Below are 12,404 nucleotides of genomic sequence, written 5' to 3'. Positions count from 1 at the left end.
ATTCATTTTATATATTTATTTTTTATTATATTAATCATTAATCTTTCCTTATATTTAAACAGGGATAAAAACTTCTTCCATCTACGAGAAATTTTTCCCGTCTTAAAAATATAATACGTACTATGTTTCACTGGTTAACCACGTGGCATGCGAAACGTAAAGCATTCTTAATCTTTGTACGCTATTGATTTATCATCTTCGAGTATGTGAATAATTTTACGATACAAAATATCACTTCTTTAAATTATTGATTTCTTGGACAAAATTCTTTGACTGATCGTAAATAGAAGCGAAAGATCGAAATTCTAACGGATCTTTTATAGAAGGAAGTATTACTTTAATGGTTATTAGTGTAATTTTTCAAAACACACTACTTGTTTGAAAAAAGAAAATAAAAGATAATTCTTTCGTTTTTACTTTAAAAAAAAAATTTTTTTTAAATTAAACAAAATAAATAAAATAGCTAAATCAGAAATAATCATAATTTCATTATCATAAATAAATATCGTGAAATAAAAGGTTAAAAGTGGTAATGAAATAGAAGATAAATGATTTACTCAGTTACGTTTCAAGAGATTATCGATGATCTTTTGAAAATATGTCTCCAACACCTGAAGGTTGCATGGATTATCAGGTTCAAGTACGATTTCATGCTTCAAAGAGTTATTTTTTCTTTGAGCTAACATATGATAAACCGAATGCATCGAATATTTAATCAGATTTAATTCATTGATCTTATATAAAAGTATTATTTTATTTTCTTTTGTCGATTAATCGCTAATTTCATCTTAAATCCCATATTCGTTTTTCTTATTTTCTAATTATTTTATCTATATCGATATACATTTACAATGTTTAATTTTTTATTTAAATTAATTCAATATTTTTCATATAAGACCAAGATAACTATGTTTTAATCATCATCATCATCATATCAAAACTCAAATTTTTCCATTTACTTTATGGAAATTATTTTTTCTCAATTTAAAACGAGTTGGCCACAATTTTTTAAATAATTTCTTCAATTCGAGGATAAAATTTTCAATCGATATACCATAAAATACTTATATTTTCGATCGAAATCCTACGAAAGGAGTAGACAAGAAATTCCTTCACTCGTCTATGCGAGCAAACAGCTGAAAACAACTCACGTGGTGCGCAGTAGGTTCGATGATCCTTACTTCGGCGTGACCTTCGTTGGCTATCCCACAGGTTCAATGCACGCTTGTTGTACGTATAATCTCGTAACCAGTTACGTCTTACTCGAGCTTGGAAAATGCCTCCTTCCTTTTATGCTATTCGTGAAACTCGACCTTTTACAATTTTGCACCGAATAGATATTCTTCACGATTATTCGAGTTTCCTTTTTTCGCGATGAAAATTCTAAAATTGTTAGATTTGTTGAAAAAAATTCAACTATTTACAACGTGAACTTTTTTTCTTTAAATTTACTCTTCCTTTAGACAACGAATTCCTCTAATTCTTTTCGCATGTTTCTAGGGGATTTCTAGGGAATTTCTAACTTGCAAATGATAACGAACTATATCTAATGAAATTATATAACAGTTCCCATGCTATAATTAGAATATTTTGTAAAGCAATAGAAAGATATCTTTATCAATTTTTTCACAATTAGAAAGAAATATTATCAAATTCCTTATACAACAAAATAAATAAGCTTCTGGTTTAATTTGTGTGCAAACATTCATAACAACATAGTAGAAAATACATATGGTAATTTTTCAATTAAAAAAATTAATTTTTATATAAATATTATATTAATTTCCATGTTTCTAGAGTTAAAAGAAATCGCACATTGTTTCCAGTGAAAAAAAAAGAGAAAAAAAAAAAGGTATTCGAAAGAAAGGAGAGAGAAGAGACTTTCACTTCGCCCAGGGTCGTTGCGCTGACGTTTCTCACGCTTCTCTTTGTGCATTGATTCCTCGAGTCTTCGAACGATAGTTTTCTCTTTCACGAATCCATCGTTCCGTGTTTTCCTCACGAAAACCGAGACGTTTAACGAAACGAACGTTAAGTTCCGAAACGAATCGATGTTTCATGCCGCATTATCCTTCAATGGAGATTGACATAATCGGCCTATTCAAATCGATTATCCATCCCTTAAAGAGCTCGCCACTTCGTTTCCTTCGTTTCAGTCTACTGTGGTAACCAACAGCTATTGTTAACGCGTTGAAAGGAAAATTGAGCTATGATCCCGTATCAAATTGTAATAACTTTAATTAAATTAATTAATTAAATTGTGAGTCAAGATAATACTGAAAAAACCTTAAATGCATTAATAATATATGAATAAAATTTTTATACTCTCTCAAAATGAATCTTTGAATGATTTTTCGAAAATTTTGTTTTAAAAGCATAGAAGAAGAAAAAAAAAACGATAGTCTTACTTAAGTCTAGTTTCTTTTTTTTTAACATTTATTACATACGTTTTTATATTATATAGATATCTTGCAACTATTTATCTTTTGAAGCTATCATTATAAAAATCATTTAATCTTCGAAAAAATAGTTTTAATAGATAACAATTATTCTATCTCTACTGAATTCTTTCTTATTTTGTAAATAAAGTATATAAAGAAAAAAATAACAAAAAATAATTTAAATTTAATCTTTCGATTAGATATATGAGATAACAATTGCATACCCTATCTTAGAAAACTTGTTGTATCGTTAGAGATTTCGAATTGCACATACGTACTCATCGTCAATGACCTATGACGTGGGTCTCTCTTTGCGTAATATCGTTTTCGTAATAAAACTCTCATAAAACTCCGAGTCTAACCACGTTTCAAGGGCCTATAACGGCAAAAGGCCGTGCCTTGGCGGCCATAACATATACACTATCGTGATAAGGGCTGCATCGAAGAGGAGGCGGACTAGAGAAATAGATTTGGCTCCGGGCTCGGTTTCGTTCGCCAAGGTCGTGCACACGCGTGACGTCAGGGATCGTTGACTCATGGGGGCTCGACCTCGGTGTCTTCTTCTTCCTCTTCCTCTTGCCTTCCTCGCTTTATCTCTGTCTCGTCCACGCCTTTAATCGTGCCTTCAACTAATTTCGAGGCCGATTATAATGTAAGATATAAATTTTGAAAAAAATTTTTTTTTTCTTTTCCTTTCTTTCTTTTGAAACATTTGTAAACGCAATCCTTGGATGTAATGAATTCTTTGTGAAGCTCTTCTTTGTGAATTATTAATAGATTTAAACTTTTTTGAAGGAAGAATCGAATTTTTGTTCAGTTGAATCTACGATATGATAATTTGATACGATTCATTTTATTTACAAGGAAATTAATTATTAAATTTTGAATCACTTCATATTATATATTTTATTTGAACTTTGTTCTTGATTTCATTTGTCACGTATTAATAAATCGTTTGATCAATTATTCAATAATAAAATTCAAGTCCATATTACGTGTAATCTCGACAAATTTATATAATTCAAATACTTCGTAAATAAAAACTTGTTTGCACTGACCTGAACAAGGATCGATATTGAGCGGAAGTAGATGCACACCTCGTCACGTTTCAGAGCGGAAAAGAGGTATTCGATCGATGATGATCGTATATACCGCTTGACACCTTTTTTCCGTTGTATATATTATGCAATCGACACACGTCTGCATTATTATTTGAATCTTTACTCTCATTAAAAGATTATTCTGTAATTTTTATTTTTTACTTTTAGAACATTTTTTTATTACCAATGTTTAATTAACTTATAATATAAGTGAAGTTAAAACGATTCAACTCTGTTATAATTAGAATACGCTCTGAGCTTTTCAACAAGAAATTTCATAGAAACAGCTTCCTGTTATGCTACATCACGTTCATCATAATAACGCCTACTTGAATTCCTAAAGATGAATCGAAACATCTGACCCTTCTGGAACGCAATCTTTCATAAAATAACGTAACAAGTTGAACAATGTATTAAACTCTCGCAATTCTTATTCTAATCCTTTTTCGACGTTTATAATTGTCGAGAAAAATATGCTTCGGATAAAAAAAAGTTCGTTTCACAAAAACGTGAATATTCTTCTTCTTCTTCTTCTTCTTAAACTTCATCTCTTTCTCTACGTATATTGCATATATTTTCACTTTTATATTCATAAATCAGCATATATGATTCGACAAGTCGCATCAGACTAATGTGCATCGAAGCGAACGAGACAAAGGTTAAATTTTTTTTTTTTTTCAAGGTAATTACGTAAGAGATATAAGTTCAATTCGACCCTGGCTCCCTCTCTTTCTCTTTCCAGCACGTGCTTCCGTACTTGTAGTACTTCTCGCGACTCGTCTGCTCGCTACTTCAAGGCCACGATCAATTTAGTCGTAGGAACCTTCGACATTCCTCTCAAAAAGAATCTCTGTTAGCTTTTTCCCTCTCCGTTTCTTTTCTCTTTTTTTCTTTTTTTATTTGGGGCCACACGACAAAACTAGCGAATATAATATCCGAGGACGAGGAAACCGTTTCGACGCACACGTGCACAAAGAGGATATATATATATATATAAAGAAGCATACATTGTGTACGATCGGTGTGCCTCACGAGTTTTGTCATAGCCTGAAAGCCAGACAACGTAACGGAAGGTCTTCTCTAATTGCGAGCGATAAGAGGACTCACCATGCAACTCGAAACACAGTAATCATATTTTCGTTTCTTGTCTCGTATTTTTTTTTCTTTTTTCTTTGCCTTGTGTATGCTATGATCAGCTTTTAATTATACTATATGGAATAATTATGTTATATTTTTCAATTTAATTTGTTCTATACTTCGGCGATCATATTTCATTTTACGAAAAACATATCGTTCTTATTGGACGAATTGAATAGAGGACTATCCGTGAATTGTAAGAGGGTTCATTGAGTTTTGAAAATGTTTTTATTTTTTTTACGGAAGCATTATATTCGTGTAATTATGAAAATTTATATATTTATGAACACGGCTTACGTTATTCTAAGATCTATAGTTTAAAGTTTATATTATTCTAAAGATAGAGAAATCTTTTGTTGCGAGTAGAAGAGAAAGAAAAGAACGTGGTTTAAAAAAAAATCTATATCACAAAGAAACTAAAACTCCGCTTTGTTAATCTCCGACGGACGAAGTTGAATGCGTAATTTCCTACGAACACAAAATTATCTTGCTCTCTCTCTCTCTCTCTCTCTCTCTCTCTCTCTCTCTCTCTAATAAACACAGATAGCAACACAATTATCAATTATCCTTATTATTAATTTACTCTAATTGAATATTCGATCAATAAATTTCTTCCGTTCTAATATTTACAAATTCTTGAATCATATTTATTTTTATTAAAGAATAAAAATTAATCGCTTCATTCTTTACCGAAAAAAATTCCTTCTATTATATAAAAGACAATTAATTTCCTTGTATCAAGATATTAAGATTTGAATCTTATTCCTTCAACAAAAAAAAAAAAAAAAAAAAGAAAAAAAAGAAAAAAAAGAGAGGAAAAAAATTACTTGACGCATATATGCGTAGTCCTTAGCGTAGATAAATTAAGGTAGTTTCCACGGGACACATTCTGACGTGGTGTCGCATTTGAAGGTCTTATGTGCACAGGTGAAGGTGGTTAAGTTCAGCTACATGTGGACGATAAATAACTTCAGCTTTTGCCGGGAGGAAATGGGAGAAGTGCTAAAGTCGTCCACCTTCTCAGCAGGGGCCAACGATAAATTGAAATGGTAAGATCCGGAAGTATAAGCTCGTTTCGTCAGGCGTATAACACGAGTTTGAAAATTGAACACAGAAAGAAAATTACTTGGCAAAATTATTTAAGATTCTTTGCATTGCATACCAAACTGTTCTTCTTGATATAATTAATTAAAAATTTTTAATTTCTATGTTGTTATAATAGGTAATCTTTCAATTTCAATTTTTTTCTCTTTCAATAAACAACGAATTTTTATTTATCTATAATTTTTTTTGTTCTATATCTAGTTACTTAATTTTTTATTTCAACTTCGCTTCAAGTTTTTTATATATCTATAAAAAATCTATATTCTCGTTGATATTTCTCATAGGAAAATTATTAACAATAAATTAAATAAGTAAACAGTATCAAGTTGAATTCGAAATCATATCAGATAAATTTATATTGATGATAAATTGATTTTAGGTGCCTAAGAGTGAATCCTAAGGGTCTGGATGAGGAGAGCAAAGACTATCTGTCGCTATATCTCCTTCTCGTTTCGTGCAACAAATCCGAAGTCAGAGCAAAGTTCAAATTTTCTATTCTTAATGCCAAAAGAGAAGAAACCAAAGCAATGGGTAAGTGCTAAACACATGAAACGGATGCAATGCAGGGTATTTTAAAAATTACAATTAATATCAATAATTATAGATATTATAATATCATATTATAACATTACATTATACAATAAACGTATTGAAAAATAATTTTTTAATTATCATATATATATATATATATATCTGCATGTGCATCTATATTTTTCGCTAGTCATGCAAAAATATATGTATGCATTCGTGTAGCAAAGAAAATAGCTCGTTAAATATGCCGATTTTAAAATAACAATTAAATCATCCTTTTGTGATGGAATTTTATAACAAAGATCTTGGGGAAAAAATTCAAAATTCGTAATAATCTGGGTTTATTTTTTTAAAAAAAAAAAAAAAAGATATTTCATTCAAAAATGGTATAAAAACAATTGGTAATTTTATACTTTCAGAGAGCCAACGTGCTTATAGGTTCGTCCAAGGTAAAGATTGGGGTTTTAAGAAGTTCATTAGGAGAGATTTCTTATTGGATGAAGCCAATGGACTCTTGCCCGACGATAAACTCACGATATTCTGTGAGGTATATACCTTTGTATGTTAAATACTTAAATATTTGTATGATTCTCTAACGTTTATTGTGAACGAGAAAAAAAAAAATCTGTAATTCGATAATAAAATATTACAGGTCAGCGTAGTGGCAGATAGCGTGAATATTTCCGGACAAAGTAATACTATACAATTCAAAGTTCCAGAATGTCGATTACCGGATGATTTAGGACTTTTATTTGAAAACCAAAAATTCAGCGATGTCACGTTGACAGTATGTGGGAGAGAATTTCAAGCGCACAAAGCTATTCTCGCGGGTATGACAAATTATATTTTTTTTTTATATTTTTATACCATCCTCAATATTCTATCTATATTGGGACGAAAAAATGGATGGATCATTTTAATTTGTAATTTTATTGTTTAGCACGAAGTCCTGTTTTCTCGGCGATGTTCGAGCACGAGATGGAGGAAAGGAAACAAAATCGCGTGGACATCACCGACGTAGACCACGAAGTGTTACGAGAAATGTTACGATTTATATATACGGGAAAGGCAGCAAATTTGGAAAAGATGGCGGACGATTTACTAGCCGCAGCGGACAAATACGCATTAGAAAGGTTGAAAGTTATGTGCGAGGAAGCATTATGCACAAGTTTAGCAATCGAGAACGCAGCTGACATTCTAATTCTTGCTGATCTTCATAGTGCTGATCAACTTAAGGCACAAGCCATAGATTTTATTAACACGTAAATATTCATAAATGTTTAAAACGAATTTCATTCAGAACGAGAAAAAAATCTATCTAGTAGTGGATAAAAACGAAAACAGATTTTATCGTGAAATATTCTGTTATATACATATAATCTCCTACATTGATTGATAAAAGAGAATAAATTTTCCTATCGTTCTATTCAATATTTGTTCCAGACATGCGACAGACGTAATGGACACAGCAGGTTTTAAATCGATGGTGAACTCTCATCCGCACCTCATAGCGGAAGCGTTTCGGGCATTAGCCACTCAACAAATTCCACCGATCGGACCGCCCAGGAAGCGGGTGAAACAAAGCTGAAAACAATCACCGCTGACTCCGGGCACAACCTCCACATCGCCCCCGCCTATTTTGCATCCCTCATGACTTTTTTGTGTACAGTGATACAAGTAGTGCTAAATAAATGTTTCCTAGTGCGCCATTCTCTGGCCCACTTAAAAAGGAACTGCGACGAGAACTGGTTTCTTCATGGTTTTCGACCTAAATTTGTATCGTTCAACAAACAAGATACATTGTGCAGCCGACTCGAACGGCAAGGCGGGAAACGCAGTTAACTTATGGCTATAGACTTTATTGTAATTTGGTGAAATCGTCGATATTAGAAAAAGAAGCCTATCACAGAAAAGGAACCGAGAAAAGAGTATGATGAAAGATAATCTTTTTCATGAGAAAGAGTTTAAATTATTAAATCGCGTTGGTTTCAATCAGATTGAACGAGATTATTGGTAGTTTGCATTGTGTATATGTTATATTCTCTTGTGTGAGAGGGACATGTGTTTATCCATCGATACGCAAATATCATGTCAGCGATTTGTCAATGCGCATAATTAGGGTCTTGTAATGGATTTGTTTTCGTTTAATAATGATAATAATAAGTGATGAAAACGCGCGAACCATCTATGCATTATGAAAAAGACATCAGAAACAGCCAGAGGACCAAAGGCGAGATTGAAACTCGCTGATTACATTGCTACACACATAACAAACTCACACGCGAAGAAAGAGAGGTATACACGTGATGTACGAAGAAGAAAGTTGTGATAGACGTCAACCAGACAATTAAAAGAAAAAGATTTTGTTCCTTTGTCGAAAATAACGAATCAAATAAGAAGTGTCCCACACGCTTGTTCATCGTGTACACGAGCGACAAGAATAAAATTAGATATGTTTATTACTGATAGTGATTTTTAGTTTTAAATGAAAAAAGAAAAAAAAGAAAGAAAAATGAAATCGTCGAATTCTTCCAAGAACGGAGAAAAAATGATTCTAGTTAGTGTTTTTTATGATCTCTTTCTCTCAACATGTACGACTACTACGATTACTATTAATGCTACGCAATCTGTGCCCCCGTATTTTTGTATATTTTTTGTCTGCAAATACCTAAATCCTATCCTCGATGCGGCCTTTTTCTCTATTTCCCCTTAATCCCCATTCCCATTCCCTTGTCGCTAGGCACAGTTTGTTTTGTTTTCTCGAGTATTGCATAGTAGACGAAGTGATAGATTCGAATTATTATTATTATTATTGTTATTATTATTTTTATTATTATTACTATTATTATTGCTATTATTATTATTATTATTATTATTACTATTATTATTATTATTACTATTACTATTACTATTATTATTATTATTATTATTATTATTACTATATTATTATTATTATTATTATTATTATTATATTATATTGTATTAAATTTAGGGTTGTCCATAATTTATCAGATTTTTATGTTAATTATTATTGAAATGTCTATCATGCTCGCAGGATACATGTATTAATTAAAAATATTGCAAGAGTTTCATTAAATGAAAAGAACGAAATCAAACAGATGTTGTTAGAAAAAGAAGAAATGAACGTTAAACGTAAAACAAAACAAAAAAAAAAAAGGAAATTAAAAACACTGTATAATATAAAAAGTTAGTCAATTATAATATGAGAATATTAATCGTTTTTGTGTAATTAATTATCAAAATCGCGAAATTGTGTGGTCAATGATCTGAATTATGGGCAACCGACAGAATACACGAAACAATAATCATCATTTAGTACCGTACTGGCTTCCTGATCCTCCGACCTAGCTTTACCGAATGTTTTAAATACAAGATATAAATACTTACCATTACAAAGGAGTAATGATATCGAAGATTTAATGCCATACATGTTCTGTGATAAGACCACTGTAATTAACCGCAATTGTATCACAACCTTTCTAGAACTTTCTGACGATCCTGGCAGCCAGTGAATTTATCTTTTAAGGAAACGGTCGCTATATCCGGACAGTCCCAAATCTAGCGTCCCTTTCGATTTTAAGGTTTTTACTGTACATATCTACTGTATTTTATAAGAACTGAACCGAAACGGAACTATACTTTTAATGAAGGGTACAATAATCAACTATAATTTATTCTATTTTACAGACTGTGCTAAACTCATGTTCCTTGAAACACACTAGCAATGCTTTAAGTAAATGTAATGTAATTATGACAAATTAATACGATTAGATTATATATATGTGTATCTCGTTTTTGATCTCGATATGTACATGCATTTACGCGTATCGTCTATCATGACGTTGTAATGTATTTCTGTCGAGATTAAAAGTATAAAAAAAAAAAAAAAAAAAAAAAAAAAAAAAACTCCTATGGAAACATAGTTAGGGAAGATTTTCCACCGTTTTTTACACGATGTTTATTTCAGTCGTAGTAGGTTGTTAAGGCTTACAAAATAAAATGACAACAAAATAGAGAAATGAAAAAAGAGGAAAAAATATAAAGAAAATATAAAATATTGTAAGCAGTTTAAGGAACAGATTTTGGCCATGTGTGCTCGCTCAGATTTTAAAGATGTCAAAAAAAGAAAAGAAAGAAAAAATTGTCTACGTCCATTCTATTATCCATGTTCTATCTTTGGGACTGTGCGGCGAAAAAAAGTATCTCATGAAACTCGTAATATTGAATGTCTTTTTCCTAAAAACGAAAAACTAAATATTTACCGTACAACAGTTCGAGAAATATTAGATGCAATTCTTTTTGAACCAATCTGCATGAGCGTATGACTGGATAATTTGATAAACTAAGTACAAGTAAGACAAATGTTACCTCATCATGAAAATCAGCATGGTCGTGTCGCACTAGCTACTACTGCGCTGCTGTCTGATACACTTCCATTGTATATTATTGCATTTAAACTCGAAAAAAAGAAGCTTTTTGTAACGAATAGTTCAGCAGTGGTAGCTTTTTGAAGTACATGACTGCTGTTCATTGAACCCAGCTCATATAAACGTTCATTTTTCCATTTACTTTAAGTCATTGCACCACATCAAATAAATGACATTTTCATTATATAATCATGAGAATTTTACGTGATTTTCATTATCCCCAACATATCTCACTAATTTTATAATATATTTCAAATTTTAGCAAATTTTAGCAAATTAAAAATATCAAAAGATAACATTATTAAAAACAATAATATCGATTGAATTATGAAAATAATTCATATTGTTTACATTAGATAAGAATCTTATTTACTTATTTACTTCATTTTTTTTTATCAATTTTTTAGTTATCAAGTTAATTTTTTTCATTAAATTAGATCAAAATAGATATGAGAAACAACACATTTATAAATATTAAATATGATTAGTAATCGGATTTGTTTGATCATTCCTAATATTTGATATTTGTTGAGATACCTTCGAAGTTTCTGGATAAACTGGTGGTGCTTCAAGCATAGAAATCTGGAGAACATAAATAAAATAATATTACATAATAAAATTTTTAAGATTTTTATCTGTCATTACTTGATAATAATCAATTTTCTAATATTAAAATATTAGAAAAGATTACAATATTTAATATAGATTGGGATATATAAAATTTTTTTCTATTCATTTTATTTCTGTTCCTATATTCTTTTAATTATCACATTGAAAATAGACATACTTTATTGAAAGGAGTTTCATAAAGAGGAGGTGCACTACAAGCTTCGCTATAAGATGGTGGTCTATCTATTAATGGTCTAACTATTGAACAGTGCTGTGGCCTGGAATCTGTATTGCAATCTAAATATCTCATGTTATGTATTATGTAAATTTTTATTAAATATATAAAAGCAACATTAATAATATCTAATTTTGTTAATTTTAAATAATTTTAAAGCTATAAAATATATCTTTAAAACTATTTTTTAATTTTAAATTTCAAATAAAATTGGATTATATTAAATTATTAAAAATTCATATCTGTTATAGTATAATAAAATTACGAAAAAACATAAAAATACTAATAACAGAAAAATGATCACAATCATTTGTGATGATTATAATATACTATAAATATACAATTTTTATTTCTGTAAAAAAAATTATAGTTGACATTTAAAAAAATTCTATGATACTATAAGATATATAAATGAAAGAAATTATAATTACTTACAATAAAAATTTATAATCAAATATATATACTAGCATGGAACATTAAAGTGCCCCAGAAACAATTTAAAAATATAATAAATTTATTATTGTTATTTTGATACTTATGCACATTTTTGTTCCAATTATTTAAATAGCTTTCATTTTTGTTATATTGCAAACTATCAGCAAAAAATGATAGTAATGTTTAATTCTATACAAAAACACTTTTTTATTATAGATATAAGAAAAAATGCTTTAACAAAATAAAATTCAATACATACCTGAATACTTAAATTCACTATGAACATTAGTTATAAAAAAAAATGTATATAATTGAAAATTTATAGCTAAGACATAGCAATATTATATTATTTAAATATTAATAA

General features: G+C 29.9%; 2 protein-coding genes across 22 annotated transcripts in view; one reads left to right on the top strand and one right to left on the bottom strand.

Annotated features, from left to right (window-relative positions):
* The window catches only part of rdx (BTB/POZ and MATH domain-containing protein rdx), a 153,110-nt gene extending 145,064 nt beyond the window's left edge, over positions 1-8,046 (top strand). For 9 of the 21 annotated variants that reach the window (XM_086902795.1, XM_086902794.1, XM_086902793.1 and 6 more), the window contains 6 exons: positions 5,591-5,727; positions 6,162-6,313; positions 6,733-6,872; positions 6,966-7,143; positions 7,254-7,575; positions 7,757-8,046. In XM_086902795.1, coding sequence (XP_086758921.1) covers positions 5,591-5,727; positions 6,162-6,313; positions 6,733-6,872; positions 6,966-7,143; positions 7,254-7,575; positions 7,757-7,901 — 1,074 coding nt within the window. In that variant the 3' untranslated portion in view covers positions 7,902-8,046. Of the gene's footprint in view, positions 1-524; positions 641-5,590; positions 5,728-6,161; positions 6,314-6,732; positions 6,873-6,965; positions 7,144-7,253; positions 7,576-7,756 lie in introns of those variants that run through there. The other 12 variants (XM_086902804.1, XM_086902805.1, XM_086902803.1 and 9 more) reach the window with 4 other exon arrangements.
* Positions 8,047-11,235: 3,189 nt separating this feature from the next.
* On the bottom strand, positions 11,236-12,234 carry LOC147658466 (uncharacterized). Its single transcript, XM_086902818.1, has 2 exons — positions 11,549-12,234; positions 11,236-11,343 (listed from the first exon to the last, which is right to left on the bottom strand). The coding sequence occupies exons 1-2, from the start codon at positions 11,678-11,680 to the stop codon at positions 11,236-11,238; spliced, it is 240 nt and encodes a 79-aa protein (XP_086758944.1). The 5' UTR covers positions 11,681-12,234.
* Between the last annotated feature and the right edge of the window lie 170 nt (positions 12,235-12,404).

This window comes from Apis florea, unplaced genomic scaffold (assembly GCF_048593485.1).
Source record: "Apis florea isolate Af1SG1 unplaced genomic scaffold, ASM4859348v1 contig_2272_pilon, whole genome shotgun sequence".
In the NCBI taxonomy this organism is placed as follows: Eukaryota; Metazoa; Arthropoda; class Insecta; order Hymenoptera; family Apidae; genus Apis; species Apis florea.
The sequence above is the reverse complement of the archived record's forward strand: the minus strand, read 5'-3'. Positions and strand labels throughout refer to the sequence as shown.